Genomic DNA, 22,505 nt, shown 5'->3' on the forward strand with positions numbered 1-22,505 from the left:
CTGTAACCTCTGCCTTCTGGGTTCAAGCAGTTCTCCTGCCTCAGCCTCCTGAGCAGCTGGGATTACAGGCGAGAGCCACAATACCCAACTAATTTTTAAATTTTTAGTAGAGATGGAGTTTTGCCATGTTGGTTTTGAACTTCTGACCTCTCAGCCTCCCAAAGTGCTGGGATTACCATATAAACATTTTGATCAATGATAGACTACATATGTCAAATAAACACTTATAATGTGTATGCATATTTACACATATATGTAAAATAAACATGTATATATAAGTATGTACGCACATATATACATATATACACATTTATATGATGTTTCAGTCGATGATGGACAGCATCGGTTACACAGTGATTCCATAAGATTGTAACACAGCACATATACAAATACAAATATGATATAGGGCACTTGATATTGGCATAACAGATCAAGTAGGTATTGATATTCAATAACTGTGCTAGGACATTTTGTTTCCCGTATTTTTAAAAGTATATAAATTTTTGGCCTGACACACTGGCTCACGCCTATAATTCCAGCACTTTGGGAGGCTGAGGCAGGTGGATCACGAGGTCAGGAGTTTGAGACCAGCCTGGCTAAGATGGTGAAACCCTGTCTCTCCTAAAAATACAAAAATTAGCTGGGCACAGTGGTTGGCATCTGTAATCTCAGCTACTTGGGAGGCTGAGGCAGGAGACTCTCTCTTTTTTTTTTTTTTTTGAGACGGAGTTTCGCTTTTGTTACCCAGGCTGGAGTGCAATGGTGCGATCTCGGCTCACCGCAACCCCCGTCTCCTGGGTTCAAGCAATTCTCCTGCCTCAGCCTCCTGAGTAGCTGGGACTATAGGCGTGCACCACCATGCCCAGCTAATTTTTTGTATTTTTAGTAGAGATGGGGTTTCACCATATTGACCAGGATGGTCTTGATCTCTTGACCTCGTGATCCACCCGTCTCGGCCTCCCAAAGTGCTGAGATTATAGGCATGAGCCACCGCACCCGGCCAGGAGACTCTCTTGAACCTGGGAGGCGGAGGTTGCAGTGAGCCGAGATCACACCACTGTACTCTAGCCTGGGTGACAGAGCAAGACTCCATATCAAAAATAAATTTAAAAAACTAAAAAGCATATAAATTTTTAAATGTTATCTAGTTTGTGCAGTTACACTCTCATGTTTGCATGGCAACAAAATCGCCTAATGGTGCATTTCTCTAAGCATATCCCCATTGTTAAGTGACAAATGACTATATATATAGAAAAGAACAGAAGGTCTCTAGATTAAAAGATACCAAGCATAGTTGAGGGCAAGAGGGACTAAATAAAAATATACTAAATACGACCAGGCACAATGGCTTACGTCTGTAATCATAGCACTTTGGGAGGCTGAGGTGAGAGGATCGCTTGAGCCCAGGAGTCTGAAGCTACAGTGAGCTATGATCACATCAATGCACTCCAGCCTAGACAACATAGCGAGACTTTGTCTCTACAAAAACCTTAAAAAGTACTAAATATCATGAAATACCTCTCCCAGCCTTTACCCCTACTTGGCTCCTAGGATACTGGGAGCCTTGCTTATGTTATACTTTCTAGATTGGCATAATATGGGGAATATGATGAACTCAAGAGAAAAAAAAAGATACAGACTTTAGACCTCCAATTAAACAGCCCAATCAGATCATCCTGTAGGGAGGATCAGAGTTGGCAAGCTTCATACATAAACTGCTTCTAGTCATTTTAGAGGTCTACTCTGAAGTGAGCAGCAGTTAAAGATCATAGACATTTGACCTCCTATATAGGCCTAAATAAATAGGAAAAAGCCACTTAAGGCCAGGCATGGTGGCTCACCCCTGTAATCTCAACACTTTGAGAGGCCAAGGCGGGCTGATCACTTGATGTCAGGAGTTTGAGACCAGCCTGGCCAACATGGTGAAAACTCGTCTCTACTGAAAATACAAAAATTAACTGGTTGTGGTGGCGGGTGCCTGTAATCCCAGTTACTCAGGAGGTTGAGGCACAAGAATTGCTTGAACCCAGGAGGCAGAGGTTGCAGTGAACCAAGATTGTGCCACTACACTCCAGCCTGCAACAGAGCAAGACTCTGTCAAAAAGAAAAAAATAAAAGGAAAAGCAATTTGAATGACATGGAGATAATACAGAGAGATACGAACTTATAAAAATCATTAAGAATATCCTCAAAGAGATAAAAGATAATATTGTAGTCATGAACAAAAACAAGAAGCTGTAAAAAAGGAAGACATTCAGAGAACTAGAAACAACACTTGGAAATAAACACATTATAGGGGGGGAAAAAAGAAAAACTCAAGAGTTGATGATAGGCTGGGTATGCTGGCTCATGCCTGTAATCCCAGCACTTGGGAGGCTAAGGCAGGTGGATCATCTGAGGTCAGGAGTTTGAGAGCAGCCTGACCAACATGGTGAAACCCCATTGCTACTAAAAATAAAAAAATTAGCCAGGTGTGGTGGCAGACACCTGTAATTTCAGTTACTTGAGAGACTGAATCGTGAAAATCGCTTTAACCCAGGAGAGGAAGGCAGTGAGCCAAGATGCACACCAGTGCCCTCCAGTTGGGTGACAACAGTGAGACTCCAACTCAAAAAAAAAGAAAAAGAAAAAAGAGTTGATAATGTCGAACTATTTTAGAAACTAGAGCAAATATAGAAAGAGATGCAAGAGTGAAAAAAAAAAGAAAACCATAAAGGATCAGTTCAGGATACCCTCTATCCAAGTAATAGGATTCCCAGAAAGAACAGAAAAATACTGGAGGATAATCATCAAAGAAATAATTAAAGAAAATCTCCCAGAACTGAAGGACATAAGCTTCAGGACTGAAGAGGCCCATCAAGTGACTAACTCAATGGATGGAAAGTAAGTCACACCATGGCAAATTGCAGTGAAACAGAACACTGGGAACAGGGAAGATCCTAAAAACTTCCGGGAAAAGGGTCACGTACAAAGGATCAGAAATTGGAATGGCATTATATATATATATATATATATTTTTTTTTTTGATACCGAGTTTCGCTCTTGTTGCCCAGGCTGGAGTGCAATAGCACGATCTCGGCTCACTGCAACTTCTGCCTCCGGGTTCAAGCGATTCTCCTATCTCAGCCTCCTGTGTAGCTCGGATTACAGGCATCTGCCACCACACCTGGCTAATTTTGTATTTGTTACTAGAGACGGGGTTTCTCCATGTTGGTCAGGTTGGTCTTGAACTCCCAACCTCAGGCGATCTGCCTGCCTCAGCCTTCCAAAGTGCTGGAATTACAGGTGTGAGCCACTGCACCCAGCCACAGCATTAGCTTTTTAAAGGCTAACACTAAAAATTTAAAAAGGAGGCTGGGTGCGAGGTGGGCAGATCCCTTGAGCTCAGGAGTTTGAGACCATCCTGGGCAACATAGTAAGACCCCCATCTACAAAAAAAATTTTTTTAATTAGCCTGGTGTAGTGGTAGAGGCCTGTAGTCCCAGCTACTCAGGAGGATGAGGCAGGAGAATCTCTTTAGCCCAGGGGATCAAGGTTGTAGTAAGCCATGATTGTGCCACTGCACTCCAGCCTGGGCTATAGAGTGAGACCCTGTCTTAAAAAATAAAAGACAATGAAACAATGCCTTAACTTCTGAGGAAGAATTATTTTCAACCTGGAATTCTATATTCAGCCAAACTATCAATAGTGTGAGGAAAGATTAATAACTTTAAAAAAAATAATTTCAACTTTTATTTTATTTTATCTTATTTGAGAGCAATCTCATTCTGTCACCCGGGCTGGAGTACAGTGGCACCATCATGGCTCACTGCAGCCTTGACCTCCCAGGCTCAAGCAATCTTCTCACCTCAGCCTCCCAAGTAGCTGGTCTACAGGCACATACCACCACACCTGACTAATTTTTAAATTTTTATAGAGACAGGGTCTCACTCTGTTAACCTAGGCTGGCCTCAAACTCCTGTATTCAAGTGATCCTCCTGTCTTGGCCTCCCCAAGTATTAGAATTACAGGCAAGAGCCACCATGCCCAGCCCAACTTTTATTTTAGATTCAGAGTTGGGTACATGTGCAGGTTTGTTACATGGGTATATCACATGATGCTGAGATTTCAGGGTACGGTTCAACCCATCACCCAGGAAGTGAGCATAGTACCTCACAATTATTTTTTCAATCCTTGCCCCCACCTCCCTCTTTCATCTAATAGTCCCTAGTGTCTATTGTTACCATCTTTATGTTCATGTACCCAGTGTTTAGCTCCCGTTTATAGTTAGAACGTGCAGTATTTGGTTTTCTGCTTCTGCATCAGTTCACTTATGATTATAGCCTCCAGTTGCATACATGTTGCTGCAAGGGATACGATTTCATTCTTTCTTATGGATGTGTAATAACATTTTAAAACATGCAAAGCTTCAACAAATTTACCTCTTACACCAACTTTCTCAGGACACTTCTAGAGGGAGAGAACCATCCACCCAAAGGAAGGAGTAAATTAAGAAAAAATATATGGACTCTAAGAAACAAGGGATCCAGCTAAGGAAAGAGGCAACAGAATTCCCAAGATGATAATGAAGGGAGATCCCTGGAGAGCAATTGTGCAACCAGGACAGATAGACTTAAGAGATGCCACTCAGAAGATGGAATAGATAGGACACGTGATGAGTTCGAAAGCCTGGAGAGGGAAATTCAGACAATTGAAGGAGTGTTTGAGGTTGACTTACTGATAACTACACAGCAAAGTAGGTAATACAATAATAATAATTCTAAGGATAAAAAGGTGTAAGAAATAAAAAGTAACTATAGTAAACTACATGGCTTAGCTGTGAAGAACATTTCCAAGTCTTAATAAAGTAAACACTGATTAATTTTATTGCCTATTTTGAGGATAGAAAATGGGAAGGGTATCTGTATGGCTGGGGAGTGGGGAGTGGGGAGTGGGATGAAAGTTAAATGCTGGTTGGGTGCAGTGGCTCATGCCTGTAATCCCAGAAGTTTAGGAGGCCAAAGTGGGCAGAGTTCAGGAGGTCAGGAGTTCAAGACCAGCCTGGCTAACATGGTGAACCCCTGTCTCTACTAAAAATACAAAAATTAGCCAGGCATGGTGATGGGTACCTGTGGTCCCAGGTACTCGGGAGGCTGAAGCGTGATAATTGATTGAAGGCAGTAGTTGCAGTGAGCCAGGATCACACCACTACATTCTAGGCTGGGTGATACAGTGAGACTTCATCTAAAAAAAAAAAAAAAAAAAAAAAAAGCCAGGTGCGGTGGCTCATGCCTGTAATCCCAGCACTTTGGGAGGCTGGGATGGGTGGATCACCTGAGGTCAAGAGTTTGAGACCAGCCTGGCCAACACGGCAAAACCCCGTCTCTACTAAAAATGCAAAAGTTCACCAGGTGTGGTGGCAGACGCCTGTAATCTCAGCTATTCAGGAGGCTGAGACAGGAGAATCACTTGATTTTGGGAGGCAGAGGTTGCAGTGAGCCAAGATTGCACCACTGCACTACAGGCTGGTGACAGAGCGAGACTCTGTCTCACACACACACACACACACACACACACACACAAATAAATAAAAATTAGTCAGTTGTGGTAGCGCATGCCTGTAATCCCAGCTGCTTGGGAGGCTGAGGCAGGAGAATTGCTTGAACCCAGGAGGCGGAGGTTGCAGTGAGCTGAGATCGCACCACTGTACTCCAGCCTGAGGTCGCACCACTGCCCTTTTGAGACCCTTGTCTCAAAAAAAAAAAAAAAAAAAAAAAAGAAAGAAAGATAAGTAGCAATATAAGCGTGTTATTTGGAGATTAGGAGGTAAATACCAAAATAAACATCTAAATAAATAATAATAGTTGTTTCTGGGATGTAGGACCAGGATGGGAGAACTGTTCATGTTCATGATCTTGTGGAACTGTTTGCCTCTTTAATCTCTGTGCGTCTGCTACTTCAACTGGAAGTAAAACTGGGCTGGGCGTGGTGACTCGCACCTATAATCCTAGCACTTTGGGAGGCCAGGGTAGAAGAATTGCTTTGAGCCTAGGAGTTTTGAGACCAACCTGGGCAACAAGGTGAGACCTTGTCTCTACAAGAAACAAAATTAGCTAGGTGTGGTGGTGCACACCTGTGGTCTCAGCTCCTTGGGAGGCTGAGGTGGGAGAATTGCTTGAGACCAGGAGATGGTGGCTGTATGAGCCATGATTGTGCCACTGGACTCCAGCCTGAGTGATGGAGAGAGACCCTATCTCAAAAAATAATAATAAAATACAAGTAAAGCGAAATAAAACTAGTTTTAAAGTCATTCATGGCAGGGCCTTGGGTTCACAGGGCAAAATGCTAGAGGTGAAGCTATAGTGATGGGCGAGAGCCATGTGTTACAGGCTTTTGAATGCCAGCTGCTAAAATGTTTATGTTTCATTCTCTAAGAGCAGGGCAGAGTTCCCTGCTATTGCAGATGTTAAGATTCAGCACTCTGTAAGAGCTGTTGCCATTAAGGCTCTTGAGCAGGGAGAGACAGGTTCAGACTTGTGCTTAGGGAAGGTAACAGTGCATCTAAGCTGGAAGGGACCCTTGAGATTACCCTGTAAGTCAAATTGGAGGCTGGTGTGTATGGGGAAGAAGCCCTGAGTGCCCAGCCAATGGGATTCTGACCCTTCTAAGCTCAGGCCAACCCTTTCCTCCCTCAGTGGCTGCTACCAGTGCGCTGAAGGGACTAAGGAACCAGGTTAGCTCTTTATTCCCCAGCTCCTGCTCCTTTTGGCCCAGTCTGCTTCCTGACTAACACCCTCTCTGGCTATTCTGTTTCTATGTATTTCTGGTGAATCTGGCCAGGTTCGATAGTCAGTACCCTGTGGCCGGGCACAGTGGCTTATGCCTGGAATCCCAGCACTTTGGGAGGCCAAGGTGGGCAGTCAAGAGTTCAAGACCAGCCTGGCCAACATGGTGAAACCCGTCTCTACTAAAATACAAAATTAGCCAGGTGTGGTGGCACATGCCTACAATCCCAGCTAATTGGGAGGCTGAGGCAGGAGAATCGCTTGAACCCAGGAGGTGGAGGTTGCAGTGAGCCAAGATCACACCACTGCACTCCAGCCTGGGCAACAAGGGCGAAACTCCGTGTCAAAAAAAAAAGGTACCCTAAATATGAAGTTCAAAGCTTAGTAGGATTGGATTTTAATACTTCACATTTATTGAGACCTTCGTCTGTGCTAGGCACTGTGCCGACTACTTAATAGACAGCATTTCAGAATCCTCACAGCTACCCTGTGAGGTAAGTGATTTAGTCCTGTTTTGCAAACGAAGAGAGTGAGGATCAAAGAAGTTATGGCTAATCAGCGGTAGAGCTGAAATCTGAGGCCGCAGTCCGTCTGCTTCTGAAGCCCACACTGCAAGCCATTATAATTCCATCATCTTCAAGTGGAACATGGTTGCCTGGGCTACAAGGTAGGGGCCTATGGAAACACTGGGGAAACCCACACCCCAGAACTGGGACTAATTCCTTCTCCCACTCTCCCAGGCTTACCTGCGAGCCATCGATGTGAAGATCCTGCAGCAGCTGGTGACCTTGAATGAGGGCATCGAGGCGGTGCGCTGGCTGTTGGAGGAGCGGGGGACGTTGACCAGTCATTGCAGCAGCCTCACCAGCAGTCAATATAGCTTGACAGGCGGGAGCCCAGGCCGCTCAAGGAGAGGCAGCTGGGACAGCCTGCCAGACACCAGCACCACCGACCGGCTAGACAGTGTCTCTATTGGCAGCTTCCTGGACACAGTGGCCCCCGGCGAGCTGGATGAACAGGGCCCACCTGGGGCTCCACGTCCTGAGATGGACTGGGCAAAGATTATAGCTGGTGGAGAGAGGGCCAGGACTGAGGTGGATGTGACAGCCATGAGGCTAGGGAGCTTGAGGGCTATGTGGAAGCCCCCAGGGGAGAGGCTTCAAGGTGGACCGCCTGAGTCACCAGAGGATGAGAGTGCTAACCTGGGCTTCGAGGCCCACTGGTTCTGGGAGCAGTGCCAGGATGATGTGACCTTCTTGTAACAACTTTTCCACCCTTTTGTAATCCTCTTTTATCTGTTAGTTGTGGTCTCCCTCAAAATTGATTCTTCCTTAGTCTGAGACCAGGAAGAGGCTGCACGGAAATCAGTTACTATGGAAACCTGGCTCATCATTTACTGGTACCTAGGGAGTCTCTTCCTTTATCCCTCAATTATTGGGTCCCTAGAGCTATTTCTTTCTTTCTTTTTTCTTTTTCTTTTCTTTTCTTTTTTTTTTTTTTTTGAGACAGAATCTTATGCTGTCACTCAAGCTGGAGAGCAGCAGCATGATCACGGCTCACTGTAGCCTTGACCTCCTGGGCTCAAGCAATCCTCCCACCTCAGCCTCCCACATAGTTAGGACCACAGGCATGTACACTCTGCCCGGCTGATTTTTACTTTTTTTTTTTTTTTTTTTGGTAGAGACAGGGTTTCCCTATGTTGCCCAGGCTGCTCTCAAACTCCTGTGCTCAAGGGGTTCTCCCACCTCAGCCTCACAAAGTGCTAGGATTGTGCCTGGCCCCTACAGATATTTCTATAGAGATACTGACTCTAGAGGATTGACCTGTGGCTTCTGGTGTGAAGTATCTCTTACTACTCCCCGCAGCTAGGTAAGGATTTAAGGCATTTAAGACCCCCAGGAGTTCACTGATGAAGAGATGGGGGTGTAATTACTTTACCCAAAGTCTAGAAGCCTTGGCCCTCTCTTGGCCAAGATGGAGGATTGAGGAGGGACATGGGCGTTCAGGACTAACCCTCTATGGGTTGGCCCTCCCAGAAGTCTCTGGGCTGGTGGACTTGCCCCTTCCTACCTGCTAAGTGATGTCATTTCCTGCCAGGATGGGTGGCCCTTGGATGGTGGTAGGTCATATAGGGGTATCTGAGCCCCTGGTGCTAAGGGAGATCACATTATTTATTGTCCATACCATTACTTCTTGTGAACAGGAAGATGTTACTCCTCCTAGCAGGAAAGCTTTTCACTGTCAGATGTTTGTGCTTCTTTTCAGAAGGTTCTTACTTTTTAAATAGAGCATTCTCATTTTATCCTAGGGAATCTCACTTCCTCTGTGGCTCCATCCCTGCATCCCTGTCTGGGCCAGCACTCCTGACTCTGCTTTTAGGGAGAGAAACTTTCAGGGGTCTCCACTTACTGCTCTCAAGTCTGTTTGTTCCGCCCTGCCACAGTCCCTTGTCTTACCCTGTTCCTGGGTTGCCCCCATTCCTGCATTCTGTTTTTTGTTTTGTTGTTTTTTTTGAGACAAGCTCTCCCTCTGTCGCCCAGGCTGGAATGCAGTGGTGCTCATTGCAGGCTCAATCTCCTGGACTCAAATGATCCTCCCTCCTCAGCCTCCCGAGGAGCTAAAACTACAGGCATGCATCACCATGCCTAGCTAAGTTTTGTATTTTTTTCCAGAGACGGCATTTTGCCATGTTTCCTAGGGCAGACTTGAACACCAGCGCTCAAGCTGTCCTTCTGCTTCAGCCTCTCAAAGTGCTGAGATTACAGGCATGAGTCACTGTATCTGGCCCTATTCCTGTATTCTGATTCCATATCTCCCTGCCAAGAGGTTCAGCTTCTGTGTGTCCTTGCCTTCTCAGTTTCTCCAGGCCTTTTATATGCAGGTGAGTCCTGGCCTCCCCTGCCCTTTGTTGATGGGAGCCAGGGAGAGAGAAGCTCAAGGTCTCAGAGCTCTGAGGGTGTACCAGAATCTTGGATGGGGGACGTGTCATCCTCTCTGACTTTGTGACTGCCCTTCCCCCACCCTGTCCTTAGCCTTCCACCATTTGGTCACAAGGATGCCTGCCTGAGGTCGGGACACAAGGAATCGCCTTGTCTGGGCTACAGTGTGGGGGCGTGGCAGGGAAAGACAGAAGCTCTTTGGTCCCCCTGCCCTATCCTGGAAGGGAAGAGGGAGCAAGGGAAAGGCTTGTTTACTTCCTCCCTTAGCGCAAACCCTGATGGACTCCTGGAACCTGAGGAGGGAGAAGGGAACTGGCCCTGAGCCTGGGTCCCAGAGCTCTACCGAATTACAAATTACATCATAGAAGGAATTCAGGAAAGCTGCCAACCTGGGGCTCAGAGAGAGGACAGTCCCAGAGTTGGGGGACAAGAGCTGTGGCTGGTGTCAGAGAATGAATTTGTAGACATGAATCCTTTGAACTCTGGGTAACTGCTCCATCTGTCAGTCCCTGCCTTTCCTGGGCCTTGAAACTGGAATGCTAGAGGAAAAAGGTCAGATGACTTTGGCTGTTCACTGTGTCCTCCTGCAAAAGAGGCATCCTCCTCAAATCCTGGAATAACTCCTGCCACTTCTCTATTTTGTATTCTGTGTTGGGGAAGGGAAGGAAGCCAAACTGATTATCTGTTTCCCTAAATTCCACCACAAGTCTCATTTTGAAACTCCTACCCCAGTCCTTCTGGAGCAATATTCAGTCCATGGCTCATCCCTAAACACCCTCTCTTCTCCTCTCACCCCCTCAAATGACTGAAATCTCCAAAGTATATTCTCGGCCTCTTCCACTGCTCACAAGACCTCTCCACAGCACTCTTATGGTCTTGGGACTCCTGACTTCCTCTCAGACTGGGAATCTGAATCTCCTGTTCTAGTCCCTACTCTGTTGCCATTTTGCAGTGCACCCTTGGTTATCTACCCTTCCTGCTTTTTGTTTGTTTTTTGAGATGGAGTCTTGCTCTGTCATCCAAGCTGGAGTGCAGTGACGTGATCTCGCCTCACTGCAACCTCTGCCTTCCGGGTTCAAGCGATTCTCCTGCCTCAGCCTCCCAAGTGGCTAGGATTACAGATGTGCACCACCACCATGGCCAGCTAATTTTTGTATTTTTAGTAAAGACAGGGTTTCGACATGTTGACCAGGTTGGTCTTGAACTCCTGACCTCAAGTGATCCACCCATCTCAGCCTTCCAAAGTGCTGGGATTACAGATGTGAGCCACTGTACCCAGCCTGTTGTTTTTATAAGACAGGGTCTCACTCTTGCCCAGGCTGGAGTGCAGTGGTACAGTCTCTGCTCACTGCAGCCACTGCCCCCGGGCTGAAGCAGTCCTCCTCAGCCTCCTAAGTAGCTGTGACTACAGGCACATGTGACCATGCCCGGGTTACTTTTTGTATTTTTTCTAGAGACAGGGTTTTGTCATGTTGCCCAGGCTGGTCTTGAACTCCTGGGCTCAAACAATCCTCTCACTTCAGTGTCCTAAAGTGCTGGGATTACAGGCCTGAGCCACCATGACTGGCCTTTCTTTTTTTCTATCTCTCTTCAGCAACATTGTTCATGAAGTCATACCCTTCTTATTGGAAGCCATCGTACAGTATTCCTATTCGAGGTTAGCTTGTTCAGGCTACAGACTTATGAGCTGAAGAGGTTGCCCGCCCTCTTGTGGCCATTATGTACCAGTGCTGGAGTTGCTGGGTGGAACCTCCAAGCTCAAATAAAACCAGCCCCCTCAGTGCTCAGAAAGGCTAATGAGTCATAGACTCGCCCAGCGTCGCCTATTGTAAAGCCGTGGCAATGCCCAGGTCAGAAAACCCAGATCACAAGTCTGCATGCCCACAGCTTAATCACTTGGCCAGCTATTCCCAGTCAACACCACTGAAGCCCAAAGGGACCGAAAGCAATTTCGTCTGTTATAATGTTTGCATTCTCACCCCTCCCTAAAGAGGCAGCTTAATCTTTAGAGGAAGAGGTGCAGGCTTGAGCAAAGAAAACCCTGGGACTGAACTGGGTGAAGGGGTGAAGAATGCACTAGTGTGGATCACAGATAGGAGGAAAAATCAATCCTGGACCCACCATTTTTCTGGAAAGGAGGGCTAGTAGCTCCAGACACCATAGGAACAGAGCTCAGTGTTTCAGACTCAAAGGGTTAGAAGCAGAGATGGGAGTGGGAAGCTGTGAAATTAGGAAATTTACATGGGTCTTGCAGAAGCAGGTGTGGCTCCGCAGGTCAGGGAATTAAAGGTCAACTGGATAGGCACCTGAGAGTGTTGTGGGCTGGTAAGCTGGGGTAAGTGAGGGTGCCTGGGTATTCCACTTAGGTCTAGGCATCCTGGCTGAATACTTTAGATTTCAGTTCACCACCAGAGAATCCTGGGAACTCCAGTAAACACGTATCTTTGGTCTCTTCTACCTGCCTCTAGATTGGCTGGCTGAGGCTCAGCTTCTCTCTAACTAGATAGACTTTCCTGGCTTATAGGGTGCAGCTCTTTGAGAGCTCAAAGAAAGAGAAGGTAAGAAAAGGGAGAGAAATGCAGAGAGAGGAGAGGATGAGATGAAAACAGGGTGTGGAAAATGTCAGAGGGAGTATATCGCCCTCAAGTGCACTGGGTTTTGGTCTGGGATCAGAGTAAAGACAAAAATGAGACTGTTCATGGAAGCTACAGAAACAGCGCCTGGGGGGATAAGGGGGGAGGTGCAGGCTGGGACACGAGATCCTGAAGTGGGCAATATAAAGGCTTGCATTTATTTATTTATTTGAGACTCACAACAGAGTGAGGGTCTCACTCTGTTGCCTGGACTGGATGGAGCACAGTGGCATGATCTTGGCTCACAGCAACCTCCACCTCCCAGGCTCAAGCAATTCTGCTTCAGCCTCCTGAGTAGCTGGGACTACAGGCACACACCACTACCATCTGGCTCATTTTTGTACTTTTAGTAGAGATGGGGTTTCACCATGTTGGCCAGGCTGGTCTCAGACTCCTGACCTCAAGTGATCCACTTGATCGGTCACCCAAAGTGCTGGGATTGCAGGCTTGAGCCACCATGCCTGGCCAAGGCCTGCATTTAGGATGGGGGCGTTGAGGTTGAGCACTGAGCTAACTGGAAGCTCAGTGGCAGCTTCAGTGAGAAATGCCTAAGGGTTGTAGCAGACACAAGCTCATTGTGTGTATGGTGCCAGGCACACACTGGGTGTTCAGTGACACCTGTTCAATGAATGGAAGAATGAATATGTATAAGTCCACAAGGAGATGTGACTTAAAGTTGGTCATTTATAAATTAAATCTGTTTAAATTTACTTTTTAGCAATCCTATAAACAGTGCATTGTGAACAATATAGTCTTGCTTATAAATTTGCTCAAGGATAGTTCAGTAACAAATGAGCTGTGATAGCCTAGACCAACCTGACTGCAGGGGCTTCCGGGAAGTCTTCTCTGATTCCCTACCCAGGCCCTACACTCACATAGACTTTATTCTTCTAGGAGGACAGATTCGTGCTGCCCAGAAGCTGGGGCACTACATTAGTTTCCTATTGTCACTGTAATGATTTACCACAAAGCGGCTCAAAAAACAAAATTATTGTTACAGTTCAGAAGTCCAAAATCAGTTTCACCAGGCTAAAGTCGAAGCATTGACAGGCCTACATTCCTTCTGGGGGCTCCAGGGGAGAATGTTTCCTCGCTTTTTCTAGCTTTTAGGTGCTGCTGTGGTGCTTGATTTGTGACTCTTTTCACCATCTTCAAAGCCAGCAGCAGACCATCTTCTCTCCTCTCTAACCTCTGTTTCCATCCCTACATCTCTCTAATTCTACTGCCTCCCACTTGTAAGGATTACATTGGGCCTGCTGGGATAATCCAGTATCATCTTCCCATGACAAGATCCTTGATTAAATCCTGCCTTCAAAGTCTGTCTTACCATTTAAGATAAAATGTTCACAGGTTAAGCAGGTGGTGGTGCATCCCCGCAGTCCCAGCTACTCGGGGGGCAGAGGCTGAAGGATCACTTGAGCCCAGGAGTTCAAGGCAAGCCTGGGCAACATAGTGAGACCCCTTCTCTTAAAAAAAAAATTATATATATCCACAGGTCCTGGGGATTAGGAATTGGACATCTATGGTAGAGGGGTTGTTATTTAGCCTGACACAGGCAGGGTGGGAAGCGGGCAGGAGGATGCACCCAGGCCCAGAATGGAACCTCTGTGCTTTGTCCAGCCTTTCCTGGAGTGAGAGGCAGTGCCAAGGCAAAGGTGGCAGGTCCAGACCCCATGTTGAGAGAAGGGCAAGTGCCTCCTGAACCATTACCATCAGGGAGAGCCAAAGGTAAAGATCAGGCTTGAGAGAAAGTCTCAGTTTAGGAATCTTTTTAGACCTGAGACCTTCCTGGTAACCATGGTGGAGAATTCCTCAACACTGTCTCCTCTCCAGAACCATTCTGTGCTCCTATTCCCCAAGGGTGAAGATAATTATATTCCCAGTGAACTAACCTGGGTTCTATCTGGAAAGGGCAGATTAGATAGTTTAGTTGTCTTCTTTTAAAATTATTTTTTAATTCTTTAATAGTTAAACCATGCTTTTTATAGCATAATGAATTCCATCATCAGGCTCCTTTCTTATTTTATTTAGAAGAACGTTTAAAAATTTTTTATTTTTTATTTTTTAGGCTGGGCACAGTGGCTCATTCATGCAATCCCAACATTTTGGGAGGCTGAGGCAGGTGAATCACAAGGTCAGGAGTTCAAGACCAGCCTGACCAATATGGTGAAACCCTGTCTCTACTAAAAATACAAAATCTAGCTGGGTGTGGTGGTGCATGCCTGTAGTCCCAGCCACTCAGGAGGCTGAGGCAGGAGAATTGCTTGAACCCAGGAGTTGGATGTTGCAGTGAGCCGAGATTGCACCACTGCACTCCAGCCTGGGTGACAGAGCACGACTCAATCTGCATATATATATATATATATATATATATATATATATATATATATACACATATATTTAAGAGATAGGATCTCACTGTCACCCAGGCTGGAGTACAGTGGGATAATCATAGCTCACTATAACCTTGACCTCCTGGGCTCAAGCAGTCCTCCCACCTCAGCCTTCTGAGTAGGACTACAGGAGCACAGGAGCATGTCTGGCTAATTAAAAAAAAATTTTTTTTAAGAGACAGGGGTCTTACAATGTTGCCCAGGCCTGGTCTTGAACTCCTGGCCTTGAGAAGTCCTTCTGCATCAGCCACCCATAGTGCTGGGATTACAGGTGTGTGCCACCATGCCTGGCCTCTCTCTTTTCTTTTCTTTTCTTTTCTTTTTTTTTTTGAGCTTGGTAGGAGCCCACTGGCCCCTCTTTTTGATTCCTCATCCCTATTCTCATTCCTCTCCCTTGTCAGTGTATGTTTGGATATATGTATGTATCTTTGAAAATATATGTAATTATGTGCCTATGTGTTTTAATATATATAAATGGTATACTTTTATGGTAAGCCAACTTCTGTAATGAATTGCTCCCGTATTTCAGTTATTTAACACCACAGATTTATTTTTCACTTATTCTGCATGGCACAGGTGTTTCTGGTTGGACAGTTCTCCTCTGCTGTCCACTCCAGCCCCCAGCCTTCTTTTATTTTCAGATGGTGATAGCCTCATCCCAGCATCATAAAGATGTCAACTTTTCACCAAGTTGTTTTACTATCCGATGGTGATCATTTTATAAATTGCTTATTTCACTAGGGATTACAGAATGGTAATTTTCTAAGGCTATTAGTTTTTCTTCATTTATTAGCTCTAATTCTATACAGAAAACCTTTTTCACATCCTCTGGGACCATTTGATTACACTGAAATAAGGTTCATAACAGAGTGGAAAGATAAATGCTTCAATTTCTGTCCTTACCATTTTCAAAGTAGTTATGTCCTAACAACTTCTAATGGTGTTTAATGATTTTTTTTGTTTTACTCTCTCTTTCCAAATGATCACAAACAACTTGTAGTTCTTTTACATTTAATATCGTTTAATCATTTGCCATTATTTTTTGTGCTTTATGTTATACAAAGTATCAAGCATATACAAAAGTAGAGAAAATAGTGTAATGAATTCCCAGAAACCTACTACCCAGCTTCAATAATTATCAATTCATGGCCAATCTTGGTTTATTTATTCCCTCAACTACTTGCCCCAACCAAGATTATTTTGAACCAACACCAGATATTTACCCATTTAATCTGTAAATATTTTAGCATATATCTCTAAAAGATAAGGATTTTCATTACCATTATTGCACCTAAAAAGTTAATAAATTATCAGTATAATAAAATATAGTTGGTGTCTGACTTTCCCATAGACATAATTTGTTGTTGTTGTTGTTGTTGGGTTTTTTTTTTTTTTTTTTTGAGACGGAATCTCGCTCTGTTGCCAGGCTGAATCGCAGTGGCTTTGCGATTCTCCTACCTCAGCCTCCCGAGTAGCTGGAATTACAGGAACACACCGCCACACGCAGCTAATTTTTGTATTTTTAGTAGAGATGAAGTTTCACCATGTTGGCCAGGATGGTCTTGATCTCCTGACCTCGTGATCCACCCATCTCAGCCTCCCATAGACTTTTTTTTTTTTTTTTTTTTTTTTGGTCATTCTTAATTGGTCATTGTCAGCCGACTTAACTTTTAAAAGTTTTGGAGCTGGGTGAGATGTCTCATGCCTGTAATCCTAGAACTTTGGGAGGCCAAGATGGGCAGATCACAAGGTCAGGAGATCGAGATGGGATTTCACCTAGCCAACACGATGAAATCCCATCTATACTAAAAACACAAAATTTAGCTGGGTGTGGTGGCATGCACTTATAGTCCCAGCTACTTGGGAGGCTGAGGCAGGAGAACCGTTTGAACCCAGGAGGCGGAGATTGCAGTGAACCAAGATCGTGCCACTGCACTCCAGCCTGGTGATGTCGAGACTCCGTCTCAAAAAAAAAAAAAAGGTTTTGGTACCAGAGTTATGCTGGCCTCCTAAAAAGAGTGAAGTAGTGTTTCTTCCTCCTTTCCTTTATCTTTGTGTAAGGTATTTAGTATAATGACAGAATTTACTTAGTAAATCTGGGCCTAGAGTTTTCTTTATAGGGACATTTTTTGTTTTTTTGGGACAGGGTCTCACACTGACGCCCAAGCTGGAGTGCAGTGACATGATCATGGCTCACTGCAGCCTTGACCTTCCCAGGCTCAGGTGATCCCCCAACCTCAGCCTCCTGAGGAGCTGGGACTATGGTCGTGCCACCATGCCTGGCTAATTGTTATATTTTTTTGTAGAGCTGGGCTTTTGCCACGTGGCCCAGGCTGTTATGGGGATGTTTTTGATAACAGATTCTTTTAGTAGATATAAGGTTATTCAGACTTTGACTTTGATTTTGAGTTACTTTTCATAGGTTTTTTGTTGTTGTTGTTGTTGTTTTTGAGACGGAGTTTCGCTCGTTACCCAGGCTGGAGTGCAATGGCGCAATCTCGGCTCACCGCAACCTCCGCCTCCCGGGTTCAGGCAATTCTCCTGCCTCAGCCTCCTGAGTAGCTGGGATTACAGGCACGCGCCACCATGCCCAGCTAATTTTTTGTATTTTTAGTAGAGACGGGGTTTCACCATGTTGACCAGGATGGTCTCGATCTCTTGACCTCGTAATCCACCCGCCTCGGCCTCCCAAAGTGCTGGGATTAAAGGCTTGAGCCACAGAGCCCAGCAGGTTTTTGTTTTTGTTTTTGTTTTTGTTTTTGTTTCCAAAAAATGTGTCCATTTTATCTAAATTGTTGATGTTACTGGCATAAAATTAGAACATTTCCAGCCAGGTGCAATGGCTCATGACTGTAATCCCAGAACTTTGGGAGGCCGAGGCAGATGGATCATTTGAGGTCAGGAGTTCAAGATCAGCCTGGCAAACATGGCAAAACCCCATCTCTACTAAAAATAAAAAAAATTATCTGGGCATGGTGGTGGGAGCCTGTAATCCCAGCTACTGGGGAGGCTGAGGCAAGAGAATCGCTTGAATCTGGGAGGCAGAGGTTGTGGTGAGCTGATATTGCACCACCAAACTACAACCTGGGCAACAGAGTGAGACCCCATGTCCCCCCTCAAAAAATTATTCATAACATTTCCTTGTTAATCTTTTTTTTATATATTTTTGAGACAGAGTCTCACTCTGTCGCCCAGGCTGGAGTGTGGTTGTGCAATCTGGGCTCACTGCAACCTCCTCCTCCTAGGTTCAAGTGATTCTCCTGTCTCAGCCTCCGGAATAGCTGGGATTACAGGCAAGCACTACTACGCCCAACTAATTTTTGTATTTTTAGTAGAGACAGGGTTTCACCATGTTGACCAGGCTGATCTCGAACTCCTGACCTCAAGTGATATGCCCACCTCAGCCTCCCAAAGTGCTGGGATTACAGGCATGAGCCACCACGCCTGGCCTGATTTGTCTTTAAGACTCTTAATTTTTTTTTTTTTTTTTTTTTTTTTTCCCAAAGTCTTACTCTCTTGCCCAGGCTGGAGTGCAATGGCACAATCTCGGGTCACTGCAACCTCCACCTCCCATGTTCAAGTGATTCTTCCACCTCGGCCTCCTGAGTAGCTGGAATTACAGGCACCCACCATCATGCCCAGCTAATTTTTGGCCTTTTGTAGAGATGGGGTTTCATCATGTTGTCCAGGCTGGTCTCAAACTCCTGACCTCAGGTGATCTGCCTGCCTTGGACTCCCGAAGTGCTGGGATTACAGGCATGAGCCACCGTGCCCAGCCAAGTCTCTTAATTTTTAAGGTTCTGCTTTCATCCTTTTCTTAATTTCTTACACTTTTCATTCATTCATTCATTCATTCATTCATTAACAGTCTTACTCTGTCGTCCAGGCTGGAGTGAAGTGGTGTGATCTTGACTCACTGCAACCTCTGCCCTCTGGGCTCAAGCCATCCTCCCACCTCAGCCTCTCAAGTAACTGGAACTACAGGTGCATGCCACCCCGCCTGGCTAGTTTTTGTGGGGTTTACTAAAAAGTAAAATGAAATTTAAACAGTATTAATAACAAAACATGGTGGGGCACACTTGTGGTCCCATTTACTCAGGAGGCTGAGGTGGGAGAATCACTTGAGTCCAGGAGTTGGAGGCTGCAGTGAGCTATGATCAAACCACTGTACTCTACCCTGGGCAACAGAGCAAGACACTGTCTCAAAAAATTTTTTGTTTTGTTTTTGAAATGGAGTTTCACTCTTGTTGCCCAGGCTGGAATGCAATAGCACAATCTCAGCTCACTGCAACCTCTACCTCCTGGGTTCAAGTGATTCTCCTGGCTCAGCCTCCCAAGTAGCTGGGATTACAGGCATGCGCCACCAAGCCAGGCTAATTTTTTTGTATTTAGTAGAGATAGAGGTTCACCATGTTGGCCAGGCTGGTCTTGAACTCCTGACCTCAGGTGATCCACCTGCCTCAGCCTCCCAAAGTGCTGGGATTACAGGTGTGAGCCACCACACCCAGCCACTTTGCTGAATTTTTATCTACTTGTTCTGTCAACAGATGAAGCAAACAGAAAACAAGCAGCAAATGAAAGCCTTAAATCTAAACATATCAATAATTACACTAAATGTAAGTAGACTAAACATTGCAGTTAAAAAACAGAGACTGTCGGCCAGGCGCAGTGGCTCATGCCTGTAATCCCAGCACTTTGGGAGGCTAAGGTGGGTGGATCACCTGAGGTCAGGAGTTTGAGACTAGCCTGATCAACTTGGTGAAACTCTGTCTCTACTAAAAATACAAAATTAGGCCCAGGGCAGTGGCTCACACCTGTAATCCCAGCACTTTGGGAGGCTGAGTTGGGCAGATCACAAGGTCAGAAGTTTGAGAACAGCTGGTCAACATGGTGAAACCCCGCCCCTACTAAAAATACAAAAAATTCCCGGGTGTGGTGGCAGGTGCCTGTAATCTCAGCTACTTGGGAAGCTGAAGCAGGAGAATCATTTGAACCCGGGAGGCAGAGGTTGCAGTGAGCTGAGATTGAGCCATTGCACTCCAGCCTGGGCAACAGGGCAAGACTCCATCTAAAAAAAAAAACAAAACAAAAACCAAAAAAACAAAATTAGCCAGGTGTGGTGGCACATGCCTGTAATCTCAGCTACTCAGGAGGCTGAGGCAGGAGAATCGCTTGAACCCAGGAGGCAGAGGTTGCAGTGAGCTGAGATTGAGCCATTGCACTCCAGCCTGGACAACAAGAGCAAAACTCTGTCTCAAAAAAAAAAAAAAAAAAAAAAAAAAAAAAGAAAGAAAAGATTAGCTAGGCATGGTGTCACACACCTATAATCCCAGCTACTCAGGAGGCTGAAGCAGTAGAATCGCTCGAACCCGGGAGGCGGAGGTTTCAGTGAGCTGAGATCGCACCACTGCACTCCAGCTTGGGTGACAGAGCAATACTCTGTCTCAAAAAAAAAAAAAAAAAAAAAAAGAGTAATACATGCAGAGGCTGGAGTTGAAGTTTTATTATTATTCAAATCACTCTCCCTAAGGATTAGGGATCCGAGTTTTTAAAGATAATTTGGCGGGTAGGAACTTGGGAAGTGGGGATTGCTGATTGGTCAGGTTGGAGATGGAATCATATGGGGTCGAAGTGAGGTTTTCTTGCTGTGTTTCACTCCTGGGATGGCAGAACTAGCTGAGCCAGATTACTGGTCTAGATGGTGTCAGCTGATCCATCCAGTACAGAGTCTGCAAAATATCTCAGGCACTGATCTTAGGTTTTACAATAGTGATGTTATCCCCAGAAACAATTTGGGGAGGTTCAGAATGTTGGAGACAGAGGTTGCATGACCCCTAAACTGTAATTTCTAATCTGGTAGCTAATTTGTTAGTCCTGTGTATTATTCCATTTTCACACTGCTGATAAAGACATATTGAAGACTGGGCAATTTACAGAAGAAAGAGGTTTAAGGCTGGCATCTTGGCTCACTGCAGCCTGGACCTCAAAAAAAAAAAAAAAAGAAAAGAAAGGGTTTAATGGACTTACAGTTCCATGTGGTGGCTGGAGAGGCCTCAAAATCATGGTGGAAGGCAAGGAGGAGTGAGTTATGTTTTACATGGATGGCAGCAGGCAAAGAGAGAGCGCTTGTGCAGGGAAACTCCCCCTTATAAAACTGTCAGACCTCATGAGCCTAACTCACTATCATGAGATCAGCATGGGAAAGACCTGCCCCCATGATTTAATTGCTTCCTACTGGGTCCCTCCGATAACATGTGGGAATTCAAGATGAGATTTGGGTGGGGACACACCCAAACCATATCATCCTGCAAAAGCAGACTTGTCCCCAGGCATGAAGGGTGTCTTTTTGAGAAAGGGATATTATCAATTTTGTTTCAGAGTCAAACCATAAACTGAATTCCTTCCCAAAGCTGGTTTGCCAATGCCCAGGAATGAACAAGGACAGATTAAAGGTTAGGAGCAAGATGGAGTTGGTTACGTCTAATCTCTCTCACTGTCATAATTCCCTCAGTTATAATTTTTGCAAAGGCAGTTTCACTCTGGCCTCGTCCTTTGAGCTATTGCTGTCAGATGTATTATACCTACATATGTTATAAACACCAGAATATAGTTATAGTGTTTGTTTTAACATGTCATGTGTTTTTTAAAGAGAATAATTTTTTTTTTTTGAGATGGAGTCTCAGTCTGTCACCCAGGTTGGAGTGCAGTGGCATGATCTCAGCTCATTGCAACCCACCTCCTGGGTTCAAGCAATTCTCTTGCCTCAGCCTCCTGAGTAGCTGGGATTACAGGTGTGTGCTATCATGCCCAGCTAATTTTTGTATTTTTAGTAGAGGCAGGGTTTCACCATGTTAGTCAGGCTGGTCTCAAACTCCTGGCCTTGTGTTCCACCTGCCTTAACCTCCCAAAGTGCTGGAATTACAGGTGTGAGCCACCGTACCTGGCTAAGAGAGTAACTATTTTAAGCCAGACTTTTTTTTTTTTTTTTGAGACAGAGTTTCGCTCTTGTTGCCCGGGCTGGAGTGCAATGGCGCGATATTGGCTCACTGCAACCTCCGCCTCCTGGGTTCAAGCAATTCTCCTGCCTCAGCCTCCTGAGTAGCTGGGACTACAGGTGTAAGCCACCATACCGAGTTAATTTTTGTATTTTTAGTAGAAATGGGGTTTCACCATGTTGACCAGGATGATCTCGATCTCTTGACCTAGTGATCCACCCGCCTCGACCTCCCAAAGTGCTGGGATTACAGGCATGAGCCATCGCGCCCGGCCCTAAGCCAGACTTTTATATTAACCAACAGAAGTTTCCTATTACTGCTGTAACAAGTGTCCACAAACTAGTGGTGTAAAACAACACAAATGTATTTGATTTTGGGGGTCAGAGGTCTAAAATAGGTCTCATCAGGCTAAAATCAAGGTGCTGGCAGGGTTGTGTTCCTTTTTGGAAGCTCTAATGGATAATTCACTTCCTTCCATTTTCCAGGTGACACTGACTCCTCTGCCTCCCTCCTCTACCATTGATGAGAACCCTGTGATTACACTGGGCCCATCGAGATAACCAGGATAGTCTCTCCATCTAAAAGTCAGACAATTAACAATCTAATTCCATCTGCAGTCTTACTTCTCCTTTGCTATGTCACCTATCACATTCCAGATTCTGGAGACTGAGGCATGACTTTTTTTTTTTTTTTTTTTCTTTGAGACAAGGTCTCTCTCTGTTGCCCAGGCTGGAGTGCAGTGGAGCAATCCTGGCTCACAGTAGGCTCAACCTCCCGGGCT

The 22,505-nt window shown here is 45.3% G+C and overlaps 1 protein-coding gene across 1 annotated transcript in view; it reads left to right on the forward strand.

Moving 5' to 3' along the window:
* LURAP1 (leucine rich adaptor protein 1) overlaps window positions 1-17,279 on the forward strand; it is a 28,586-nt gene extending 11,307 nt beyond the window's left edge. Inside the window, exon 2 of the mRNA XM_003936895.3 lies at window positions 7,505-17,279. Within this exon, the coding sequence (XP_003936944.1) occupies window positions 7,505-8,026 (522 nt within the window). The 3' untranslated portion in view covers window positions 8,027-17,279. The remainder of the gene's footprint in view (window positions 1-7,504) is intronic.
* Window positions 17,280-22,505: the final 5,226 nt, after the last annotated feature.

This window comes from Saimiri boliviensis, chromosome 11 (genome assembly GCF_048565385.1).
Source record: "Saimiri boliviensis isolate mSaiBol1 chromosome 11, mSaiBol1.pri, whole genome shotgun sequence".
Taxonomy (NCBI): Eukaryota; Metazoa; Chordata; class Mammalia; order Primates; family Cebidae; genus Saimiri; species Saimiri boliviensis.